Source organism: Cervus canadensis, chromosome 1, assembly GCF_019320065.1.
Source record: "Cervus canadensis isolate Bull #8, Minnesota chromosome 1, ASM1932006v1, whole genome shotgun sequence".
In the NCBI taxonomy this organism is placed as follows: domain Eukaryota; kingdom Metazoa; phylum Chordata; class Mammalia; order Artiodactyla; family Cervidae; genus Cervus; species Cervus canadensis.
The window spans coordinates 42,197,135-42,223,372 of NC_057386.1; the positions used below are offsets into that span (position 1 = coordinate 42,197,135).

General features: G+C 37.7%; 1 protein-coding gene across 2 annotated transcripts in view; it reads left to right on the plus strand.

The window, feature by feature from the left end:
* Positions 1-1,090: 1,090 nt before the first annotated feature.
* Positions 1,091-26,238, plus strand: part of ATAD5 (ATPase family AAA domain containing 5) — a 34,594-nt gene continuing 9,446 nt past the window's right edge. For both annotated transcript variants that reach the window (XM_043480502.1, XM_043480510.1), the window contains exons 1-16: positions 1,091-1,526; positions 4,462-6,374; positions 7,352-7,460; positions 10,422-10,577; positions 11,952-12,078; positions 12,620-12,701; positions 14,832-15,016; positions 16,661-16,818; positions 17,346-17,505; positions 17,957-18,286; positions 21,079-21,175; positions 22,750-22,829; positions 23,053-23,195; positions 23,288-23,438; positions 25,047-25,223; positions 25,927-26,060. In XM_043480502.1, the coding sequence (XP_043336437.1) occupies positions 1,461-1,526; positions 4,462-6,374; positions 7,352-7,460; positions 10,422-10,577; positions 11,952-12,078; positions 12,620-12,701; positions 14,832-15,016; positions 16,661-16,818; positions 17,346-17,505; positions 17,957-18,286; positions 21,079-21,175; positions 22,750-22,829; positions 23,053-23,195; positions 23,288-23,438; positions 25,047-25,223; positions 25,927-26,060 (4,068 nt within the window). In that variant the 5' untranslated portion in view covers positions 1,091-1,460. The remainder of the gene's footprint in view (positions 1,527-4,461; positions 6,375-7,351; positions 7,461-10,421; positions 10,578-11,951; positions 12,079-12,619; positions 12,702-14,831; positions 15,017-16,660; positions 16,819-17,345; positions 17,506-17,956; positions 18,287-21,078; positions 21,176-22,749; positions 22,830-23,052; positions 23,196-23,287; positions 23,439-25,046; positions 25,224-25,926; positions 26,061-26,238) is intronic.

Below are 26,238 nucleotides of genomic sequence, written 5' to 3' on the forward strand. Positions count from 1 at the left end.
CAGTTTATACTTAGAAGTTTAACCTTATCAGGGTTAACAATTTTCAAAGAGAATGTAATTACCTCTAATTTCATTGGAGACATTTGTACTTTTTATGTTGTCCAGACAATAGCAAATACCACAATGATAGACACAATTACTCAACAGTTAAAATCAGTTTGTATAACCCCATGAACAAGGTGGCTTCTCGTTATCATTTGATAGGTCTTTTACATGTCTTGTTTCAGCTCTTACACATCGTGTAGTTATGCACTCAAACAAAATAAATACAGTCTGTAAATTGCAAGCGTCATGTTAAAAAATGTAAAGCTAAACGTATGTATGAAAACAATGCAAAAGATATATGAAATTATCGTGACTACAAACTAGCATACTACTGGTACCCAGGGACAATTCGGACACACGGCAGCTAGCTGAGGCGATGACCGTGGGCTCGTAGCTGCTCGCGCGGACAAAATCCACAGGAAGAAATGAGTTCAATTAGGACTAGAAAGTCGCAGACACACACACACACACACACACACACACACACACAAATAAGAAAAAGAACTGGAAAGAAAAAAAAAAACGGAGTAAAAAGTCGAAATCTTGGATCCCCCAAGGGGGCGTGTCTCGAGATAGGACGCTTTGCCAAAATAACATTTTAGTCCGTGTGGGAGGAGTGTAATCAATCATTATTTCTTTTCCGGTACTTCTTGAATTTTCACTTTTAAATAGGGGCTAATCTGGGGCATCAAAATATAGGGGTTTAGGGAATTCCCTGGCCGTCCAGTGGTTAGGACTCCGCGTTTTCACTACTGAGGGTGCCGGTTCAATTCCTGGTGGGGAAACTAAGACCCCACAAAGCGGCCAAAAAAAAGTATACGGTTTTAATTTTGCCACCAACGGACTTAGTCAAAGCACATCCTCATGCGTGAAATTGGGCGTTAGAGGTTTGAAATCGGCAAACTCCCCGCTACTTTTAGATTCTCAACCAAACAGTCCCGCCTCCCGCAAGCTTGTCAAAGAAGTATTTTGGCCCTCTCGGCTCACCGTCCGCGCAGCCTCCGGAAGCAACCTAAGCTCCGCCCCCTGCGCTCCAGTCGGCGCGAAAACCCAATTGACAAGAACTCCCTCCGAAGCCGGGGGCTTGGTTCTGCGTTCGACCTGCTTTTCCCGCGGGACCCCTAGCCCCGATCACTCAGGACTGGAGTGCCCGCCTTGGGGGCACCCCGCGCTCACCGACCACGCCCGAGGGTTCTCGCTGCCCGCGCTTTCTCATCGCCTCTTCCCGCGTTCGACTCGGCTGAGCTGGGCCCAGCCTTTGCGACCACCCCTGGTTTTGGGCGCGGGGGGAGTCCGAGGCGGACCCCGCGGCCCAGGTCCTCGCTCCGGCTGGAGTCGGCCGCCTCCATGGCCTCCCGACAAGCCGGGCCGGGCCGCGAAAGGTCCTAGGAACTGGGATTCCGGAAAGCAAGGAGATGGTGGGGGTCCTGGCCATGGCGGCGACAGCTGCTCCCCCTCTGGTGAAGGACTACGAGATTGAGGTGAGCTTGAATATCTCCGTTTGTGAGGAGTGATCCCAGTTTAGGATCTATGAGGGCAAAGAGGGACCTGGTGAGGCCCCACAAGAGTTGTGACATTGTGTTCAACAATTGCTGGGGTGTATCGTTTCTTCAAGATGTGATAGGTGCTGACAAACGTTAGGATTGTGAGATGTTTGCGGGGACTTCAGGATGCCTAGTTAAGGACCAGCTCCCAGATCCTCAAATGTTGGAACTGGATGTTTTGGACTTGGTTAATGCCATGAATGTCATGAAGGATCCCACGGTCTGGTTTGAGTTCATGATAAGGAAGCAGAGAACTTTAACGTTGAAAAGAATCTTTTAGTTCTACTTGTCCACCCAAATCCACCTGCTCTAGGAATACCGATTAGATTGTCACTACAGAAATCAAACAGAACCCTTCATTTAAAAATCGCTTTCTCATTCTTCTATAGCTTAAGATATTGCAGTTAGAAGTCCCACCTTGCCATACTGTTATTCTCTTGTGTACATCAAGTTTCAGTGAAATGTACTAGCGGTTATTATTAAGAGCTTCTAACACCATGAAGTAGTGAAGTAGCATCTTAAAGTAGATGGTTGCTATATTTTTACACCTTTTCATCTCAGGCTCGCATTCTGTCTGATGTATTTATGCACTATATGTATGTCCTTGAAGTGAGCCAAGATGTGTATTTACTTATGTAACTGGGACACTTTCTTTTTAGAATTGAGTTCTGTTGTCTGCTTGTTATTAGTTGTTATGCTGGTGCTTGTTTGCTAAATCAAGGCAGTTGCTCTGCTTGTCTTAGGTGTGAAAAAGAACTTTTAATACTGGAATCACACAGTTCTTGCTTTTTGTTTGGGCAGTTTTCCCATCTTTTTGTTACAGTTTCTGCTTTTGATGCCCAGCTTAGAGAGTTATTTCATAGTAATAATATTTAATGTTCAGTATTGGAAGGGTATATCAACTCTGTAAATGAGGTGTTATTATCTGTATTCTGCGGATGACAGGTTAAGTAGTAATTAAAAGTAAGATAAACTAGGTTGTTGTTGTTCAGTCATTAAATTGTGTCTGACAGTTTGTGACTCCATGAATTGCAGCATGCCAGGCTTCCCTGTCCTTCACTATCTCCCTGAGTTTGCTGAAACTCACATCCATTGAGTCAGTGATGCCATCCAACCATCTAAATTAGGTTAGAAGAAGTAAATTAGAAAATTAAAAGTAATTTGCTTAAGGTCCCACACTAGTAGTTGACAGAACCAGCACTTGAACTTAGATCTGCCTAACTCCAGAGCCTATGGTATACCGCCTCTGATACCAGTTCAGGATAATAATACTACCAACTCGCTAGCATTTTCTTCTAACACATTTATCACTTCATTTTAAGAGGTAAAATTTTATGTGTCTGTAATTTATTTTGCCTTATATTTATCCAAATTTGCCCCAATACTTTTTATTGACTACTTCTTTGCCCACTGACTTGAGTGCTATTATTATCATATGCCAATTCTTAAATATCTCTTTTTCTGGTTTTCTAATCGGTTCTATTAAATTGCCTATTCATGCATCAGTGCTATGCTTTAATCATGATAGCTTTATAATACATTTAAATTTTCTAGAAGTATAATTTCTTTTTTTTTTTTTTTAGAAGTATAATTTCTTGATTATTTATCTTTTTTAAAAAAAAGGTTTCCTTGTTATTCTGACAAGTTTATTCTAACAAATGAACTGAAGGAAATTAAAAATAACGAAAAGACTGATGGAGATTTTTTATAAGGGCGATGAATAGTGTAGGAGTCAGGCAGTAACTGTTTTAATCGGTTCAGTTCAGTCACTCAGTCATGTCTGACTCTGCAACCCATGGACTGCAGCACGCCAGGTTTCCCTGTCCATAGGCAACTCCTGGAGCTTGCTCAAGCCAATGTCCTTCGAATCGGTGGTGCCATCCAACCACCTCATCCTCTGTTGTCCCCTTCTCCTCCCGCCTTCAATCTTTCCCAGCATCAGGGTCTTTTCAGATGAGTCAGTTCTTCTCATCAAGTGGCCAAAGTATTGGAGTTTCAGTTTCAGCATCAGTCCTTCCAATGAACATTCAGGACTGATTTCCTTTAGGATTGACTGATTTGATCTCCTTGCAGTCCAAGGGACTCTCAAGAGTCTTCTCCAACACCACAGTTCAAAAGCATCCCTTCTTTGGTGCTCAGCTTTCTTTGTAGTCCAACTCTCACATCCATACGTGACTACTGGAAAAACCATAGCTTTGACTAGACGGACCTTTGTCAGCAAAGTAATGTCTCTGCTTTTTCATATGCTCTCTAGGTTGGTCATAGCTTTTCTTCCAAGGAGCAAGCATCTTTTTTTATTTTAATAGCATATTAAAATACTGGAAAATTTTAATTATTTGTAGTAAGTGCCCACTATAATTTTTGCTTAATTAGTAAATTTTGGGATCCTAGGCTTGTTCACTGTGTACCTGTTTCTTGGAAATAGTTAGAATAATTTATTTACTTTTAGCTAAAAAACCGTAAAGGGAATGGAAACAATGTTTATAAAGTTTCTATCATGGATTAGACTTTATGTGTTTGTATGTGACATGTTCATTGCAAATTCCGTTGGAGTGTGTGGTACTATTTGAAGGTTATTAAGTGAACAGAGGCCAACAGTAATTAATGTATTTGTACACAGGTATAGTGTCCTTGAAACTTTCTATTGAAGTATACATACAATAAAGTACACAAGTTATAATTGTGTAACTCAATGTGACATTGAGATTTGATTGTAGATTTAAGTTTAAGGTTTTTTTTCTTCGTAATATATCGTGTTTATCAAGTAAGGAAGCCTTCTTTTTTTTTATCCCATTACGTAAAATAATAAATCCGTGAACTTTATAGTATTTTGCTTGAAATAAGTGCTTTTTTTCTTCTTTTAAATTGATAGGCATGCAAGAAGCGAAGGAAAGATGATGACAGAACTTCTTGCAGAACAATCACCAAGTATTTATCACCCATGGGGAAGACTGGAGACAGGGTTTTCTCTCCACCCAAGTCCAATAATATTCTGGATTACTTTAGAAAGACTTCATTCACAAATGAGAAGACTCAGACAACAAAAAAGTGCAAGACAAAGTCATCCACACCATTGCGTGCTGACAGCGGCAAAGACTGTTTGGAAATGCCCTCAAATACAGAGTGTAAGAAGAGAAGAAAGAGACTAAATTTATCTCATCGACTAAGTAGTATTAAAACTGAACATAAAACTCCAATTGGAATTAACAGTGATGAGAGCAAAGAAGATTGTTGTTTAGATAACGATTTTGTGGAAAGTAGTACTTCCGATTTACTTGACAAGAAACATGTCGAGGTACTTGCAGAAAGTATCCAAAGTCTCAAAAAACAATCAAGCACTATGACCTCCAAAAAAAGGTCTAAGAAAGTAAATCCTAAACATGGGCCCTCAAAAATCAATTGCAGAACATTGAGAAAAAGGAAGCACAGGGAGGTTATAGATCTATCTGAAAGCTTACCCTTAGCAGAGGAACTAAATCTCCTTAAAAAAGATGGTAATGATAGTAAACAGATAAGGCCTTCCCTAACTGATGAAATCAAAAGTACTGCGAATGATGCTGAGCCTAGAGATCAAATCGCTGAAATACCCCTGTTAAATGACAGTACAATAACTGTCTCATATGAGGAATTTTTAAAAAGTCACAAGGAAAATAAAGTGGAGCAGACACCAGACTCTACAGTGTCAATTTGTATTCCTTCTGAAACTGTTGAAGATACAGTCAGAAGTGGTTGTATGAGTGACCCCGAAACCTATGAAATTTCCCAACAGACCCGGTTTAAGACAGTCACTGTTCTTGCACAAGTTCACCCCATCCCCCCAAAAAAGACAGGGAAAATACCCTCCATTTTCTTGAAACAAAAGCAGGTGGAAATGGAAAGTAGTCTGTCTGATCCTGAGAATGAACAGGCAGTTCAGAAAAGAAAATCTAACGTTGTTATACATGAGGAAGAATTAGAATTGGCAGTGTTGGAAGCTGGAAGCTCTGATGCTGTGAAACCTAAATGCACTCTAGAAGAAAGACAACAGTTTATGAAAGCATTTAGGCAGCCAGTATCAGATACGCTTAAAAATGGAGTCAAAAAGTCTTCTGATAAGCAGAAAGAGCTCAATGAAAAATCTTTAAATGAGGAAGAAAGAGATAATTCTAAAAAAGTCATGGAAAATCCTAATATCCAAATGGTTTCAAATCATGGCAGTTCACAGCCCCACACTGATAAAGGAAGTTTTCCTAAGGAGAAAAGTAAAACACTGAAGAAAAATAATAAAAAAATGTTAGCAACTGGTGGTATTCCAGCTGAAAATAAAGAGGGAAATACTCAGGAAAAAGAAACAACTCCTTCCTTTAAAGAGAAGCAAAATCAAAACAGGCTTAGAATGAGTTTAAGACAAAAGAAAACAGAACTTTTCAAAAGCAGCACATTATTTAACAAGGAAAGCCTTGTTTGTGAACGTACAGCAAATGATGACCCTCTAAAGATTTCCTCTCCATGTGATAATAAGTCTTCAAGAAAAACCAGCTTACCAGTTAAGGATAAGGTTATACAGTCTAAAGCTGAGACTGAAGACAGCTTGGGAAATGTTTCTACACCCAAGTCAAGCAGAAGATCTGTAAGAAGTAGCAGCGCTCCTGCTACAGTAATCGTTCGAGGTACTGATTCTGAAGATGCACAAGAGGATAGTCCAGTCAAAGCTTCTACTCCAAAAGCAGCCAGTTTATCAGAGAAGCATCGCTTATATACAGCGGAATTAATAACAATACCCTCTGATTCAGAGAGTCCTATTAGGTAAAAGTTCTGTTTTGTCCTCAATTTCTGAATATTCTGTGTAAGTTATTAGATTCGAAGGAAAAGACGTCAAGCACTGGAGAATAGTTTGTTTGTTTTTTCCCCTAGAACACAGCTTATTTATAAGAAAAAGAAAACAGGGTTTCAAAAATGCTGCTTATTTTCCATACTTAAAGTCAGGCATGCTTTCAGAAGAGCTTTTATGTATTTCAGATGAGCTTTACACTCTTGTTTATCATAGTTGCTAATTCCTGGAGGAATATCCTTCAAATAAGAAATCTGTGCATTTAGCAAGCATGAGATTAAAAATAAGTTATAGAACTTTAGGTAAACTGAGACATATACTATGAGATATATACTTGCATGCTGGTTCTGGCCAATGTAAGAAAGATTTTGAAGTGAAGTGAAGTGGAGTGAAAGTTGCTCAGTTGTGTCCATCTCTGACCCCATGGACTGTAGTCCATAGAATTCTTCAGGTCAGAATGCTGGAGTGGGTAGCCTTTGTCTTCTCCAGGAGATCTTCCCAACTCAGGGATCGAACCCAGGTCTCCCACATTGCAGGCAGATTCTCCACCAGCTGAGCCACAAGGGAAGCCCAAGAATACTGGAGTGGGTAGCCTATCCCTTCTCCAGGAGATCTTCCTGACCCAGGGATAGAACCGGTGTCTCCTGCATTGCAAGCAGATTCTTTACCAACTGAACTATCAGGGAAGATAAGAAAGATCTTAGGGGCTAATTTTCTGGAAAACTTAATGATTTACAAAAGAAGCTTTATGTTTTCTAAGAGTTTAACATTGAGTTTGGCTTACATTTGAACCAGTAACTTGAAACTAATGGAGGGTTTGATTTTTTTTGTTTTTTACTTCAGAACTGTCCAGAAATTAGACCTCTAGTTAGTTGTTTACTATATTTAATTGAAATTCTTAGACATTATAATCATAAAAATATTTGTCAATATCTTTCTGGTTTGCTTTCAGAATGAAATTCACCAGAATTAGTACTCCAAAAAAATCTAAGAAAAAATCTAAGAAAAGGTCTAAGAAATCTGAAGATGCTGATGAAGATTTTGAGACTCAGACTAGAAAGGTAATTGAAATATTAGGGAGTCCTGTAAGTGTATTCTGTTTTCTAAAACAACAACCGCTACTTTTGGAAGTGATACGCCAAAAGAAGATTCACATGATTCATAGACTGGTTTATGTTAACTACAACCCTTTACTATTTTAGATGATTCATTCTGTGAGTTAGCTTATGAAGAGATCAATATATCTTATTGTGAGATGAAAGCAGTTGATAAAGACCATGTAGTTTACTTAGAAAAGGTTTTCTTAATCATACTTATATTCCAATCATTTTCCTTAAGGCTGCTTACGGAAATAAGCATGATTGAATTTTTGTTTTATTTCTATAGATTAGAGGCTAAAAAGTGGGGTCTCTCAATCCTGGTACTGTTGACATTATGGGCTGGATAATTCTTTGTTGTGGGGGACTGTCTCATGCTTTATAGGGTGTTAAACAGTAACCCTGGCATCTATGGATGAGACGGCAGTGGCAGTCCAACTCGCCCAGCATTGGCAACCAAAAATATCTCCAGACATTGCTAAATATCCACTGGAGGGAAAAATCACCCTCAGTTGAAAACCACTATCCTGAAAGGAGAATGTGTAGGAATAGTTTAGCTGCTTTTGTAAAATAAACTGCTTATCCCCTCCATGAGAGAATTGGATTCTTTCTTGGGTGAGTAGATACAAGTGTGTGTGTGTCTAAAAAGCTACCAGGGTGATTCTCATGTAATCCTTGGGAGAAAGCCCCTGCCACAGAAAGTTGGTATCTCCTTTGTTTTTCTTTAGCAGCTGTCCTTTTTTTCCCTCTATTTTGACAGCTTACCACGTTCCAGGTATTATACTTAGTACTCATACCATTAATCTCGTGAAGTGAATATTTAGCCCTCCTTTGAAGGACAGTGGTGCCAAAGAAGGTTAAAACATTTTTGAGAGTTGGAGTGACACACAGTGCATTTTAAGCTGGGGGCATGGGAAGAGGGCTACCATAAGCTGATAAATAGGAAGAAAGTAGAGAACTGTCAGGATGGAAGTCCTGTTACATTAGGAGTAAGTAAGAGCTGGGAGGACAGGCAGCTCAGTCACAAAGGAGGGTATTGGCAATGGCTATTTTTTGAGGTGATTGGATTATGGTTGATTTTAATTTTCTTCATTTTTCTGTTTTTTGTTTTTCTATAAATAAGAACTTTTAAAAACTTTTATCAGAAAAATAACTATTAAAAAAAACAATTTCAAGTAATAGCAGAATTTGCCAAAATGCTTGTGTATTTTTTCCCCATGCATTTACTAAAACAGATCTCTTTGTTAACTGGTTCAGTGATGGAGTTGTTAATTTAAATTTAGCTGGATTATTACCCTAAGGTTTATCACCAGCCTGTCAAAAATTTTGCTACCAGAACAACAGATATCTATCACTCTACTCCTGTAAAGCAAATTCCTAACATTCCTAACCTCCTTAGGTACTGAATATCCATGCCTGTTCTTTTTTATTTTTATTTTTTTATGCCTATTCTCTTTAACATTTTTTAAAAAAATTTAAAAAGTTTTGAAGAAATGGTAAGCATTTATTTAAAAATCACAGTAGTATATACATATAAAAGTGAAAGCTTTTTAAAATTTTTTGTCTTTTATTCTGTAAGGGTAACCCACTTTTAATAGTTACGAGTTTATTACTCCAAACTTTTTCCTATGCTTAAATAGATATATCATTTTTAAAAGAGATCGTATAATGTAAACTTTTATAGCTTGTTTGCAGTATGTTTTTAATCCAAATGTAAAAACTTGTAGAACTCAAAATATGGAAAACACATTATCTGGAAGATAATATTTAAATACACAAAGTTGCTTAGTACATCAGTGACAGAGCCAGACCTGCAGAGTAGACTTTGTTCTTTTCTAGTGCTCTTTTCTATGCCTACTACCTTTTCAATTTCTCTCTAAAGGAGTCAGCCTATAAGTGACTAAAAACAAAGAAAAGATGCCATGAAGATGGAAATAACCAACAATTCCAATCTATACAGACATCTATTTAAAAAAAAATTTTTTTTTATATACAGTCATCTTTCTGGGTGTTTTTTTTACAAATGTAATTATATTTATCTGGATAGATTTCAAGTAAAAAAATGAAGGCAAACCAAGTATAATTAGACACATTTTAATTTCATTTCCATGGTAAAATTTGAATAGGTATTGTTTTTGGTCCTTTATTTGGTGTGATCTGTGATTATATTTTTCTATTATGTATATATTTAGTGGACTTCATTTTTTAGAACACTTTCAGGCTCATAGCAAAACTGAACAAAAGGTACAGGTTTCCCAGATACCCTCTGCTACCACACAGGCAAAAACCTCCCCCATTATCAATATCAGAATAGTACATTTGTTATCATCGATGAACTTACATTGACACATCATTATCACCCAATGTCCATGGTTTATTTATTTATTTTTTTAAGTCTTTCAAAAAAAATTTATTTATTTAGGACTTGCTTTGCAAGGGCTCTCTCTAGTTGAAGGAAGTGGGGGCTACTTTTTGTTGTGGTGCCTGCCATTCTCTTCTGGGGCACAGGCTCTAGAGCTGCGGCTTCAGCAGTTGTGTTGAATGGGCTTAGTTGCTCCATGGCATGTAGAATCTGCTCGGTCCAGGGCTCGAACTTGTGTCCCCTGTATTGGCAGGCAGATTCTTATCCATTCCGCCACCAAGGAAGTCCCCATAGTTTAAGTTAAGGCTTACTCTTGGTGTTGCATATTCTGTGGGTTTAGATAAATATATACTGACATGTATCCACCATTCTATTAATAGTACCATCCAGAGTAGTTTTGCTGCCTTAACAATCCTCTGTGCTCTGCCTGTTCGTCCCTTCCTTTTCCCCGGACAACCTCCTGTCGTTTTAGGGTCTCTAAAGTTTTATCTTTTCTATTTTTCTATTATTAAATATAAAATATTTGCCAGAAACCTAAATTATTATTTCACATTTGTGTTTAGGTAAGCCGTGCTTCAAAAAATGTATCAAAAGCAAAACAATTGATTGAAAAAGCAAAAGCTTTGCATATTAGTAAGTCAAAATCTCCTGAAGAAGTAGTGACACCTTTAAGGCGTTCGTCTAGACATCAGACGCTTCCTGAAAGATCAGAAACAGAAGTAAGTATTACAGATATTTAGTGGTATAAATTTTGTTCTCTTCTGTTTGAAATGAGAGAAGGAAACCCTTATAAAATTATAAGATAGAGTACTTGTAGGAAGCCTTGAAGTGGTAGGAAGAATATAATTTTCCATTCTTTTTTAAAGGACTTTGGCTGTCTTTTGCCCACAGAATACAATCTGAATCCTTATTAAGTCATTCAAGACCCTTCATAGGCAGAACTGGCTCTTGTCTTTCCTCAAAACAACCCCCTTCCTCAAGTACACACCTTTCACTCTGTCTTACTAAATTATTCATTTCTCTCCAAAGGGTACAGTTTTAACTCTTTTCAGTTTGTGGTTTCAGCTTGAAGTGTGTATTAGGTACTCAGTCCTACTGAAGGAATTCCTACTCAGATTTTAAGATCCTCTAAATGCCACCATCTTCTGTGTTTTTTACAACAACAACAATTTTATTACAGAGATATATAGCTTTATTAGAGAGATATCATTTCCATACCATATAGTTTGCTGTTTAAAGTATGCAATTCAGTCATAGAGTTGTGCATCCATCACCACAGTCAATTTTAGAACATTTTAATACCTCCAAAAGAACCCCCATTTCCTTAGCTGTCACCTGCCAATCTCCCCTCCCTCAGCCCTTGCCAAACAGTATAGATTTGTCTATTCTGGACATTTAATACAAATGATATATTATCACATATAATACTATATGTGGTCTGTTGTGTCTGGCTTCTCTCATTTCGCATAATGTTTCAAGGTTCATCCATGTTGTAGCATTAGTGTTTTCTTCCTTTTTATTGCCAAATAATACCCCATTATACGGAAATACCACAACTAACATTCATCAGTTGTTGGATGTTAAACTGTCCACTCATAAATTAGCTCTCCCTCTGTCCCCTAAACCCTGGTTCTAACCTTGATGCTATCTCTAGTTTCATTTGTCTTGTGTTTCAAGTGTCTGCTCTTGCCTATACATAGTAGATACTCGGAGATATATACTGACTGTATGAGTACTTATCAAACTTCATCTAAGATTTTTCTAGGATATATAGTTTTGAAAGGGAATAGCTAGAATTTTTATAGCTTGGTTGTGTTGATTCTTTTATCTGGAATATAGTTTGTTAGTTGCTTCTTTAAAAAAGAAAACTATGATCATAATAAATCTTTTTGATCATGTGAACTTGTATGGTGTAAGCACAGACTACTGCCATTCATATCATGTATTTTTTGTATCAGATAGTTTCTGACAGGGAGATGTATAGAATTGCTAATGTGATTTTCTTGTCTATGACTTCTAGCACTATAATCTTTTTGAAATTGTAATAACATTAACTGTATGTTATTAAAATTTTTTTTCTTATTCTGTCTTAGGACTCTGTAATAATAATAAGTTCAAGTCCTCCTCCTGTAAAGCAACCTGAGAAAAATCAGAAGAAACTTCAGTGTCTGAATGATGTGTTAGGAAAGAAACTTAACAAGACTCCTAAAAATGTCCCTGGTAATCAGATTTGATAATATTGATGGTAAACAGGAGGTTTGAGGGGGATTATATAGTTCTGAATTTTAGTTTAATTTAAATTTAAATTTCTTGTTTTATAACCTTTAATTATATTAAATATTTCTATTTTGATGAGTAAATGAGTGAAGTTATAATGTAGTTAGTAAAAAGTTTTACAAAGAGTAAGTGAGTATATTTTAAGTGATTGCATTTCTTTGTATCTGTTTAGCCTCAGTTAACTTAGTGATTCTGAAAGCTGACTGATCATCAAAATCATCTGGGTAAATTTTTAAAAATGTTAAGTTTTTAGGTCCTTTCCTAAACATTACTGACCAAGAGTCTCTAGAGATGGGTTGTGGGAATTTGTAACTTAAAAAAAAGCTCCCCAAGAAATTCTGATATTGATATTTCCAGATTGAGAGACCCAACTCATTATATAGAAAAATTTTAGTTAAAAAATTTTTTAAAGAGTTCTGAAAGTAATTGAAGCTAAGTGGAAATGATAAGCCTTAATACTAACCTAAGTATTTATTTTTCTAAGGAAAAGTGAAAGTCGCGCCTTTATTTCTTACTAGAAAGACTCAGAAGACAGCTGATCCTGCCCTTGGTTTTGATGAAAGCAGGTCAGTGTGATACAGATTTTAAAATGCCAAAATATTCTATGGAATGTATTTTGTATTCATTTACTTTGATGAGAAAGATTTAAATTATCATTTGAAGCTTTAAGAAGTCCATTTTAAAAGATAATAATGTTGACATTGCTACAACTGCAATTTGAAGATCTTGATCTTTTGCAAATATTTTGTGGCCATCTCTAGACACACTAGTGGAAAAATAAATAGGCAAACCAAAAATACCAAAAAGCTGGTTTATGAACTTTGAAAATATTTAAATATTTATTATGTACCAGGCACTGTGTTTGATACTAGGAATATCATGGAAGTAAGACACATTCCCCATCTTCTTGACTGGTAAAGAACCTGCCTGCCAATGCAGGGGACATAAGAAACTCAGGTTTGATCGCTGGGTCAGGAAGATCCCCTGGAGAAGGAAATGGCATCTGACTCCAGTATTCTTGCCTGGAGAATCCCATGGACAGAGGAACCTGGAAGGCTACAGTCCACAGGGTTTCAAAGAGTCAGACACAACTGAGTGACTTAGCACACACACACCGTCTTCTTGAGGCTTACACTTTAGAGGAAAGACGATCTCTGATTAAGTGTTAATTGAGCCAACAAGTGAAGAAATGGAGTTGTGCTAAGGAGAGGTACAAAGTTCTATTAAGTAGATTTGGTCTGGTTAAGAAAGGATTTGCTGAGGAAATGATGCCTGAACTGAAGGATGAGCAGGAGTTCATTGGGGAGGAGCAGTGGTCCATCCAGAGGGACCATCTAGGGTCCCTGTGACTGCAAGGAGCATGGTAAATACAGGAAGTTGAAGGAATGTCCCCGTGACTTGAGCACAGTGAGCAGAGCGTGAGATTATGCTGGAGAGGGGGTACCAGCCCGTGTGGGTAGACCTTTAGGACACATGAATGGATTTTGTCACTATGCTAAGAGCAATGAGAAGCAGTCAGAGGGTTTTAAACATGAATGAAACTTAAGCATTTGAATTTTGAAAGTTTAATCTGACTGCTGGATTAATTTGGCTGTTGTACAGAGAATGGGATGGAGGAGGGATTAGAATGGATACAGGAGTCCTGGTGAGAGATAATGGAAGTGTGGACTCAAGTATTGGAGAGGATGTATGAAAGATTTTAGGAGATACATTTATTTGTTTATTTTTTGCCACACCATGTGGCTTGTGGGTTTTATTCCCCCACCAGGGATTGAACCTGTGCCCTTGGCAGTGAAAGCGTGAAGTCCTAACTACTGGACCACCAGGGATTTCCCTAGGAGATAAATTTAAGAACCCTTTATGATTAATTGGGCTTCCCTGATAGCTCAGTTGGTAGATTCTGCCTGTGATGCAGGAAACCCTGGTTCGATTCCTGGATCGGGAAGATCCGCTAGAGAAGGGATCGGCTACCCACTCCAGTATTCTTGGGCTTCCCTGGTGGCTCAGCTGGTAAAGAATCCACCTGCAATCCTGGAGACCTGGGTTCTAATTAATTATGATTAATTAGACACAGGGGCTGGGAGTGGGAGAGTTGAAGGTGGAAAGATGACACCTAAGTTCTGATCTGGGCCAGTGGGTGGCGCAATGGAAGAAGACCAGGTTTAGGGACATGAGTTGAGGTTATTTTTTCTTTTTTTTCCTGTTTCAGTTTTATTGAGGAATAATTGCCTATTGTTAAATGCACATATCTTAAGCACACAGTTCTGACAAGTATATTATATCCGGATATAGCATCTTTCTTTTACTCCCGATTGGTTTACTTTTTCTTCTTCTGTGTCCCGGCCACCAGAGGAAAAGGTTGTCACCATTCTGGTTGATGTTACCATCGGCTAGTTGATTTCTATTGCCATTGGTTATTTTTTGTCTGTTTCCAAACATCACATAAACATTATATGTTATTTTGTGCCTAAGTACACGTGCTTGGTACACAACATACACACACATATTTTTTAAAATCAACTTTATTCAGGTATAATATGCATATATTCATATGTACCCCTATTAAGTAAGTAGTTTGAACTGTTACGAACATTCATGTAGGAGCTTGCCATGATACGTCAACACCACTGTCTTATAGTGTATTTTTTTTAAGTGTTTATAACCTTAGCTGTCCATTTCTCATATTTTCTTAAAAGCCAAGATGCATCTGAAAGGTCTCAGGATTGTGATGTGCAGTTTAAAGCAAAGCGTGACTTCCTCATGAGTGGGTTGCCAGATTTGTTGAAACGACAAATTGCAAAGAAAGCTGCTGCGTTAGATGTGTACAATGCAGTGAGTGCCAGTTTCCAGAGAGTCGTTCATGTTCAGCAAAAAGACGATGGTGAGTTTATTATTATGAGATATTTTTAAACATTAGTAAGCAATATGAAACTATGTGAGTTGGTTTTAGGTGAGACAAAGGTTCAGGTATAATTCTTATGTGGAGTTTAAAGTAGCTTTTTATCCTCTCTATTCCTGGGAAATCCCATCAACAGAGGAGCCTGGTGGGCTACAGTCCGTGGAGTCACAAAGAGTCAGAAATGACTGAGCAACTAAACCAGCACCACCACATCCTCTCTGCTGCAGCCTTGGGCTGAGAAAGGGGGTGGGGCAGGAAAGCCGAACCGCTTACCCCTGATGCCAGGGGAGGGCAGGCATGTGTGTGGTGCTGAAGTGAATGCTGTCCAGAGAGGTGCTGTGTTCTTGAAATCTGAGCCTGTGTGTGAACAGATCATCTTTGAAGAGTTTCTTAGATGAACTCCATCCCTGTCTTTGTCCAGTCTGCAGCTCACTGTTTAAGAGAAGTCTGTTTGCCTCCTTGCTGTAACAGCTTGTGCTGTTTGGTACCACACAAGTCTCTTGTGAACCATCTCCTGGAGTCGGTAATAGGGAGCCGTGCTCCATTGTTCTAACTCTCTCTACCCTCACATGTACCGCACAAGAGAGCGAGATGTTTCCACAAGCCTTGTAGGATGGATCCTGATCTAATTCTCTGTGGATTCAAGTGCACTGGCAACCACAGTCCTACTTGAGCTATTTAGTTTTTATAATTACTGATCATATACAAAGCTTTCTATCTTTGCTTTGTTGTTGTTCCTGAAAAGTGTTAGTCACTTCAGTCATGTCTGATTCTTTGTGACCACATGGACTCCATCCATGGAATTCTGGCTCCTCTGTCCAAGGAATTCAGTTCCTTCTCCCGGGGATCTTCCCAACCCAGGGATCAAACTGGGGTCTCCTGCATGGCAGGCAGATTCTTTATTATCTGAGCCACCAGGGAAGCCCCCTATTGTTTCCACCTAGTGCTTTTTGTCAGGGCAAAAACAGTTATCTTCTTCTCAGCTGGCTTTGTGGTTTGGTTTGGTGTAGTCCCTCTCCTCATGAAATGTTCACTCTGATCTGTCCTCCTTTCTTTTCCTTTTATGTTTCTGACCTTGATGGTTTTTGAGTTTTATTTAGCCTGTCTTTTCTCTGTTGTGTGACGTTCCCAGTCAGCCTTTCTAATAATATTCTACGTTTCCTTTTCTCTCAGTTCTGCTACAGCCGTTCAGTGGATGAAACCTTTCTTGTTACTTTCACCAGCTCAGTGTTATAAAGCATTTTCTAATAGTATGTTCAACTATAGAGATTAGTTATACTTTTCCTTAGGATCATGCCCATCATCACCTAGTAACAGAATCTGGATTTCAGGATGCTAATTGCCCCTGAAATTTTTAACCTGAGCAGCAAGGTTGATTTAAAAAAATGAAAAATGTGCAAATATTTGCTTATTTTTAACAATTAGGAGGGAAGACTAGGTAATTTTTATTAATTGTATTTGTTACAGGTGAGGATTTTGTTCCTGTGTACTCCTTTGAATTTTGATACTTTTGTGTTAACTGTGTAGTTGTTGTTGGGTCTTTCTGTGTTTGTTGACTTGGCATTTGGTAAATGGATAAGAATGTGAAGAATGAAGGTAATTAACGATTTTTCTATTTTTCTTTAGGGTGCCATTTGTGGCGTTTGAAACCACCCACTTGTCCTCTCTTAACTAAACTTAAAGAACTAAATACTAAAGTAATAGATCTCTCAAAATGTGTTATGGCTCTTGGTGAATTTTCAACATTGAATTCAAATTCGAAAAGTAATAATTCCACTGTTGGGGTAAGTATGAGAGCACTCAACATTATAGGACGTTTCCTTCACATTTTTCAGAGGGAAAAAATTTTACATGTCTACTGTTGGAGCCTAAAGATCATCTCTTCCTAGAGTCCAATTTTAAAAAATAAATCCCAATTGAAATACAAATCTCTTTTAAATTCTCTGAGAGCTTTAAAAACATTTTAAGAGTTAATGATAGCCAGTTTCAAAAGAATATTAGATTATATAGCACATTTAGATACTTTGTCAGTCAGAATTATACTCTAATAAATGTATAAAATACAATTAGTTTAAAAAAGTGCAATAAAAATATGAACTAAGTCCTTCTAAAGCTGTGCAAATGCAGCTTTGCCGTCAAGGGTTGTATTTAGTGACTAAAGTTAACCCTACCCTGATGTAGACTTACAGACAGAAAATAACTGGTAATATTCTGATTAATATTATTAATGTGAGTTTTTAATTAATTAATTAATTCTATATTAATTAACATAGAATGTGAGTTTAATTGAACATTTGGTTTTTTATTGCAGTTTATGGGGAGAAGGAAAGATTTGACTGAAGAAGTAAGAAATCTTTTGTTGGAGGAAATTAGGTGGTCAAATCCCAGATTTCCTTTGAGGAAATACTTCTCTTTGCTTCTAAAAAAGCGAACTGAGCACCAGGTACTTTCTGAGTGTCACTGTAAACAAGGTTAGTGATAATTACTATCATTTCCATTAACATTTCACTTTTGAAAATGCTGAGGTTAGCTATTGACTCTTGGAAGTGGTCACCACTGAGAGAACTTTTCTTGTGGTTGACAGTGAGGTTTGTTCAACTAAAGTAAAGCATCTTTTGTGATGCGTTGTTGACCTCTGCTGGCTTCCAGAGTGGCCAACCCCAAAACAGCATTAATTATGTTAAAATACTAATAATTTATTTAAGGAAAGTCTTAGATGAGGTAGTTTTTATAGCCTGTACAAAAGGCAGTCTAAATAACAATATAGCAACTAGCTTTCAGCATGCAATGTTTGATTCTTGGCTTTTCATTTTATAGTAATAAGGCTATTGGATATTTTGAAGTGGTATTAAGATTACTGGGTAATAAAATTAGTTTTCTGTTGATTGGTAAACACATGCATTTCTATAATTTCCCAAATAGAAAGTCCACAACTTGAGCCCATTGTCAGCCGAAAAGAAACCAAAAGGAAACGAGTGGAAACGGAAAATCATAAATCCAAACGAAGGAAACCAAATAACTATTTAGAAAGTCCAAGAAAGATAAATGGGAAACCAGAAGAACTTGACAAAAGAAACAACTCCAGCGGCATAAAGCTAGATTCTTCCAAAGGCTTGTTTCCTAAAACATCCAGGAAGAAACAAACAGCTCTGAGTACAAGGTGTAAAGTGGAAACAGCAACAGTAGAAGATCCTGATATTCTGATCGTAGATGATGACAAAGAGTCTTCATCAGAAGTGTCCTCTATTCCAGGTAAATTAGATTCTTCTCTCCTTCTGGTCCTAGACGGTTTTTGTTTGTTTTTAACCTCTCATTTTCCTCCTCTTTTTTAATGTATGCTCATTGCAGCATTCAAACAAAATAAGACGTGGAAGCCTCACTGATTAGGGTCTTACAGATAAACCACATTTAACAGATTTCTGTTTGGCCGTTGATTTTTCTGTGCTTCCCCAAATACGTATGCCTTTTTGAAAATTTGGGATCACACTCTACCTATTATTTTACACCTCTTTCACTGATTTTTCTGACATTAGTCCAATTTGGTCATCTAGCATATCTGGAGTATTCTATTGAACTGATTAATTTATTCATTTAGAGTATGTTTTGATCATTGTACAGCCGGTCTCTGTCTTTTTTTTAAGTGAAGTATACTTGATTTACAATGTTATGTTAGTTTCAGGTATGCAGCAAAGTGAATCAGTTATACAAGTACGTACATGCATTCTTTCTTTTAGCTTTTTTCCCCATACGGGCCATTTCACAGTATTGAGTAGTGTTCTCTGTGCTACATAGCCGACCCTTACTAGTTATCTACTTTTTATATAGTAGTGTGTATATGTCAGTCCCACACTCCCAGTTTATCCCTCCCTCCATCTGTGATTCTGCTTCTGTTTTGTAAAAATGTTCATTTGTTCCCTTTTTTTAGATTCTGCATATAAGCAATATCACATGATATTTTTCTTTCTGTGTCTGACTTACTTCACTCAGTATGACAATCCTAGGTCTATCCATCTATAATTCTTTTAAACTATTTTCAAGCATTACTCTACTAAATGAACTACAGATTCCCTTTCCCCACAAATTCCATGGGCATTTTGATTTTGCATTAGTTTGTAGGTTAACTTGAAGGGAACTGGTATCTTTCCAACGTTGTCTTCTCCGTCAGGAGTGTAGCCTCTCTCCATTTACTCAGGCAGACCTTATAGAATGTTCTAATGTATCCTTTTCGGAGAAGGCAGTGGCACCCCACTCCACTACTCTTGCCTGGAAAATCCCATGGACGGAGGAGCCTGGTAGGCTGCAGTCTATGGGGTCGCACAGAGTTGGACACGACTAAAGCGACTTAGCAGCAGCAGCAGCAATGTATCCTTTTAGTGGTCAAGAAGAGGCTTCATGAAAAGTATGCTACATTTGTCCTTTAGATCATTTCTTATAGTACAAATTATTTTTCATAATTTGCATTTCTTAAAGAAAGGCAATGCCAAAGAATGCTCAAACTGCCACACAATTGTGCTCATCTCACACGCTAGTAAAGTAATGCTTAAAATTCTCCAAGCCAGGCTTCAGCAATACATGAACCATGAACTTCCAGATGGTCAAGCTGGTTTTAGAAAAGGCAGAGGAACCAGAGATCAAATTGCCAACATCTGATGGATCATCAAAAAAGCAAGAGAGTTCCAGAAAAACATCTATTTCTGCTTTATTGACTATGCCAAAGCCTTTGGCTGTGTGGATCACAATAAACTGAAAAATTCTGAAAGAGATGGGAATACCAGACCACCTGACCTGCCTCTTAAGAAATCTGTATGCAGGTCAGGAAGCAACAGTTGGAACTGAACATGGAACAACGGACTGGTTCCAAATAGGAAAAGGAGTACGTCAAGGCTATATATTGTCACCCTGCTTATTTAACTTATATGCAGAGTACATCATGAGAAACGCTGGGCTGGAGGAAGCACAGGCTGGAATCAAGATTGCTGGGAGAAATATCAGTAACCTCAGATATGCAGATGACACCACCCTGGTGGCAGAAAGTGAAGAAGAACTAAAGAGCCTCTTGATGAAAGTGAAAGAGGAGAGTGAAAAAGTTGACTTAAAGCTCAACATTCAGAAAACTAAGATCATGGCATCTGGTCCCATCACTTCATGGGAAATAGATGGGGAAACAGTGGCTGACTTTGTTTTTCTGGGCTCCAAAATCACTGCAGATGGTGACTGCAGCCATGAAATTAAAAGACCCTTACTCCTTGGAAGAAAAGTTAAGACCAACCTAGACAGCAGAGACGTTACTTTGTCAACAAAGATCTGTCTAGTCAAGGCTTTTCCAGTGGTCATGTATGGATGTGAGAGTTGGACTGTAAAGAAAGCTGAGCACTGAAGAATTGATGCTTTTGAACTGTGTTGTTGAAGAAGACTCTTGAGAGTCCCTTGGACTGCAAGGAGATCCAACCAGTCCATCCTAAAGGAGATCAGTCCTGGGTGTTCATTGGAAAGACTGATTTTGAAGCTGAAATTCCAATACTTTGGCCACCTGATGCGAAGAGCTGACACATCGGAAAAGACCCTGATGCTGGGAAAGATTGAGGGCAGGAGGAGAAGGGGACGACAGAGGATGAAATGGTTGGATGGCATCACTGACTCGATGGACATGGGTTTGGGTGGACTCCGGGAGTTGGTGATGGACAGGGAGACCTGATGTGCTGCAGTTCATGGGGTTGCAAAGAGTCGGACACGACTGAGCGACTGAACTGAACTGAGTGCTTTGAGTAACATTTTTAATGTATACTTTTAAATCTTACAGTCATAAGACTTGTTTTTTGTTTGCTTGTTTACAGTCATAAGACTTTATGGTGGTTAGCGTTAAGGGGAACAGTTTTGATGAGAAGAATTTTCAGTGTAATGTTAAGTTTTTAAAATTGCCTTTTTTGGCAGTTTATAAACATTTCTACAAATACTTATTGTTACATGAAACAATAATGCAAATGTATAAGAATATATGTTTATGTCAAGGAACAAAATACTTCAATACATATTTTTTTCTTTAGATTCTGGAATTGAAGACATGCTTTGGACGGAAAAGTATCAACCTCAGAACTCCAGTGAACTCATAGGCAATGAGCTAGCTATAAAAAAGTTACATAGGTTGGTAAAATTTATAAAGGAATTGAGAAATAGTTTATGAATCTGGTTTTACTATTTATTTATACTGAAATCTAGACATTATGGGCTTCCCCGGTGGCTCAGATGGTAAAGAATCTGCCTACAATGGAGGAGACTCAGGTTTGATCCCTGAGTCGGGAAGATCCCCTGGAGAAGGGAGTGGCTACCCACTCCAGTATTCTTGCCTGGAGAATCCATGGACAGAGGAGCCTGGCAGGCTATTGTCCATGGGATCGCAGAGTCAGACACGAGTGAACGACTAACACAACACTAGAAATTATAAAGTTATAGATCACAAGGTAAAATCTTAAAAAATAAAAATCCAAAGTGAAAAGTAAATGTACCTCTTCTCTCCTGTTTCTATTCCTTACTATTAAAGATGTCTTTTAAAACTTTCCAGAAAAAAATTAATGCATATATTTGCTCTTCATAACAGATAGGATCATATTACTACTAACTCAGGTCATAATCCTTTGTCTTCAATTCCCACCTCCAAAGAGTTCTGGAAATTGAAAGTTTATTAACTTTATTATATACATAATATTTATTATGACCTTCCCTGGTGGCTTAGAGGTAAAGAATGCCTGCAGCGCAGGCGATGCGGGTTTGATCCCTGGGTCAGGAAGATCCCCTGGAGAAGGAGAAGGCAACCCACTCTAGTATTCTTGCCTGGACAATCCCATGAACAGAGGAGCCTGGAAGGCTACTGTCCATGGAGTTGAAGAGTCGGACATGACTTTAGCGACTAAACGATGACAAAAGTTCATTATAGTTTTTATCGGTCCCAACCAGAAATATTCAGTGATTATAGATGTACTGCCACAGACCCACTAAAAGTATTATGTTATATGTAGTATTTGTTCCAAATTACATTTCTAGTATCTAAAAGATCCTGAATTCTAAAACTCACCTGGCCCAAAGGATTTCATATAAGGACTTGGGAGCCATAATAATAAACACTTTGAGATTGGCATTGTTCTAAGTACTTGATAGTTCTTAGCTCATTTGATCCTTAGAATGATCCTATGAGGGTAAATACTGTTCCTCAAGAAGAATGAGTCCTAGAGAGGTTGAGTTATTTGTACGAGGTCACACATCTAAAAGTAGTGGAGCTCAATTTAAACTCAGGTGGTCTAGCTCTAGACGAGAATTTAATCTTTCTACTCATAGCGTCGTGTATGAGACATCTTTCAAGTCATTGTACAGTCTGTTCCATTTCTAAGTTTCCCTGTACTGGTTTCTTATGTGAGCATACCATGAGGTACCTTTTTCCTACTGATGCACTTTCAAGTTTTTCCTTTTGGAGGCTAATTTAAACAGTGTCGTAGTGCATATCCTTGCACATATAGTCTTGAGTATTTAGGCAAAATTACTTCATTTTAAAATGTTAATGCCAGTGTAAAATTATTTTACTATATAATTGATTCAGAAGCATCATGGAATTCTTAAAATATATTGATATACCATATCTTCCCCCAACAACCATTTAACTTACTGTCTAAAAGCTATCTATATTCTGTGACTTATTTTTATTAACATACATTTTCTTTTGATAGTTGGTTGAAAGACTGGAAAAGAAGAGCTGAATTGGAAGAAGGACAGAATTTGAAGGGAAAAAGAGATGAGAAACAGGAAGGTATTTTGAGTCATTTTTTTTCCCATTTCAACATTTTTAGAATTAGATTAGCTAATCACTCTTGTGAGGCTTCTTATTTGGTATCTTATGTTTGGTTTTCTCGTTTTCGTACATTGAATTGCCAACATTTATCTGCAGGAAGATGTGGGATTTGGTCACTGGGTTTGGTGAGATAGAACTGCTGCCCATGCAATTGTTTTATGTGTGTTTGAATGATTTTCAGATTCGTTGGATAGCAGAGACTTCAAAGGTAGTTCAGATGACGAAGAAGAAAATCGCCTTTGTAATACCGTTCTTATAACAGGGCCAACAGGAGTGGGGAAGACCGCTGCTGTATATGCTTGTGCCCAAGAACTTGGTTTTAAGGTTAGTTGACAGCTCTAGTGGATGAATACTAATGTAATGAAATGAAAAGAAATATAAACCATTCTGCCCCTTTTCATGTATTCTTCTTCTAGATATTTGAAGTGAATGCCTCTTCTCAGCGCAGTGGTAGACAAATTCTGTCTCAGCTGAAGGAAGCTACTCAGTCTCATCAAGTAGACAAGCAAGGTGTCAACTCACAGAAACCCTGCTTTTTTAATAGCTACAACATTGGCAAGTCACCAAGTAAGTGAATTATTTTCTTCAAATCACAGCCTTTAAGAAATGAAAATCTAAGAAAAGAATTTTAATAATCGATATTTTGCCATATTTTATCTCTTTCTACATATATATGTGCCTTTCAAATTTTTCTCGGGTTTTATGTTTTAAAACAAATCTCAGGACCATCACATAATTTTACTCATGTGTATATATATACTTTAGTATTTAGCTCTAACTGATAAGGACTTTTTAAAAGCATAATTGCAATGTCATAACCAGACTAACAAAGTTAACCACATACCTTAATTTGATCTGAAATGTAGTCTGATTTCAGTTTTCTGTTGTTTCAAATGGTTTGTTCAAATCAGGATTCAAACAAAGTCCACACCTTAGATTAATGTCTCTTTTTTTTTTTGTATTAATGTCTCTTAAGTGCCTTTTCATCTCTCTTAACAACTCCCTCACTCTTTCTCTTCATGTTATTTGTTGAAGAACATGGGACATTGGTCATAAAATGTTTCACATTCTGGATTTGGCTGACTATATCTACATGGTATCAGTTAACACATTCCTCTTCCTTGTATTTCTTATAAACTGGCAGTTAGATCTGTGGGCTTGATTAGATTCCTTTCCGTTTTGGTGCTAGTATACATTCACAGATGGGGCTGCGCTTCCTGCAGTGTCATAGCAAGAGATACATAACAACTGGTTATCCCACTTTTAGTGATACTAAGATATTTTTTATTTTAAGATTATACCTCTTCCCTTGTGATGTTAAAATGCCTGATTTTTATGACATGACAGTGATACCTATGGTAATTTTTTTCAAAGCTCAAAATTTCCACTGTTTTTTAAACACCTATGATACACAAGAAATATAAGATCTCTGAAGGTGAGGGTATAGAAAAAGAATAGGACACAGTCATAGATATGTGCACGTATACTGGTATGTAAAGAAGATTCTGCTCTGAGTCCATGGATAATAACTAGTGCATGTAAAGGCTGAATTGGGGTACAAGCTCTGGGATAAATGCCAGGCTGCTGTCAGGCTTCTGAAAGGTGGACATCAGCCATTTGTTTTTAACTTTGTATCCATCTTTCATATCTAGAAAAACATATCACTTGCTTGTAGTATCATTTACTGTGGGCTAAATCAAAGTTGGACTAGAAGACCTGTAATGTGCTCAGTGTACACCAATATCATTTTTCCTCCAGCCTTTAGTTGTGGCATGTGAACTCTTAGTTGCAGTACGTGGGATCTAGTTCCCTGACCTGGGATTGAACCCAGGCCCCCTGCATTGGGAGGGTGGAGTCTTAACCACTGGATGACCAAGGAAGTGCCCCTCTAGCTTCTTCTGACCTCTAGACAGAGTGAATGACGGGATTGTGAACATTATTTACTTCAAAAATGGAGAAGAGTATCTTTTCCAAATGACTGACTTTATCTTCTCTACTGATAGGCTAACAATACAGTAATATTTGAGTGTAAAGAGTATTGACTATAAGAATGAAAAAATTTTTATATATTTGCTTTTTAACTAGTATGAGTAGAAATATACTGTGGATAACTCAATCTTGACATCTGTTTAATTTTTAGAATATTTGTTTTTAAGTGCAGTTTGTTTTTGGCAGAAAAATTATGCTCCCCCAAGAAGGTTGTTACATCACCAAGAAAACTTCCTCCGCCATCACCACAAAGTAATGGACCAAAGCGAACACTTCCACCTAAAACTTTGGCAAATTATTTTAAAGTGTCTTCTAAGCCAAAAAATAATGAACAAATAGGAGCACTTCCAGAAAATAATAAAGGTAAGACACTAAATTGACAAAGAACCCCAATACATAAAAATTTGATCATATTTCATGAGTTCCTATTGTAATTTATTAAACCTCTGAAGGTCCTACTTGTAGCAGTCTTGATACTTTGTTTCAGTTTTGATAGGGGATTTCAGTTTAAACTTATTCTGTGGAAATAGCCAATGTTCAATCAAAAGTTGATTTGAAAGAAGATGGGGTACATATATACAATGAATATTATTCATCCCACTAAGAGAAACAAAATGGGGTTATTTGTAGAGACCTGAATGAACCTGGAGTCTCTCGTACAGAGTGAAGTAAGTTAGAAAAACAAATATCGTACATTAACGCATGTACGTGGAATCTAGAAAAGTGGTACAGATGAACCTGCTTCCAAGGCAGAAATGGAGACACAGACATAAAGAGGAAACATGTGAACCCGGCAGGGGAAGGGGAGGGTGGGATGAGCTGTGAGATCAGGATTTGCATACACATCCTACCGTGTGTAACATAGACAGACAGTGGGAAGCCGCTCTACAGCGCAGGGCGCTCAGCTCCTAGACGAGCAGGCTGGGGTGTGGGGTGGAGGGAGGCCCAAGGGGGAGGGGATATGTGCGTACATATCGCTCATTCACTTCACTCTACAGCAGAAACTACATTGTAAAGCAGTTATATTCTAATAAAATTGATTTTATATAAAATATTTTATATGCAGGAATCAAAAATTCTTTTGAACAGAAACAAATCATTCAGACGAAATCTACAAACACAACTAATTCAAATGTCAAAGAGTTTGGGGCTGAGGAACCCAACAGGAAAAATGCAACATCCCTCATTCTTTTTGAGGAGGTAGGTTTACAGAGGTATACATTTGTGATATCTCCTGATAAAAGCTTATTCTAGAGGTTACTGTATATTTTACTCTGACGATCTGTAGAACAGCCAAGAAAGTCAGGAATAACTGTATCTATGACCCGGGTTCAATCCCTGGGTTGGGAGGATCCCCTGGAGAAGAGAATGGCAATCC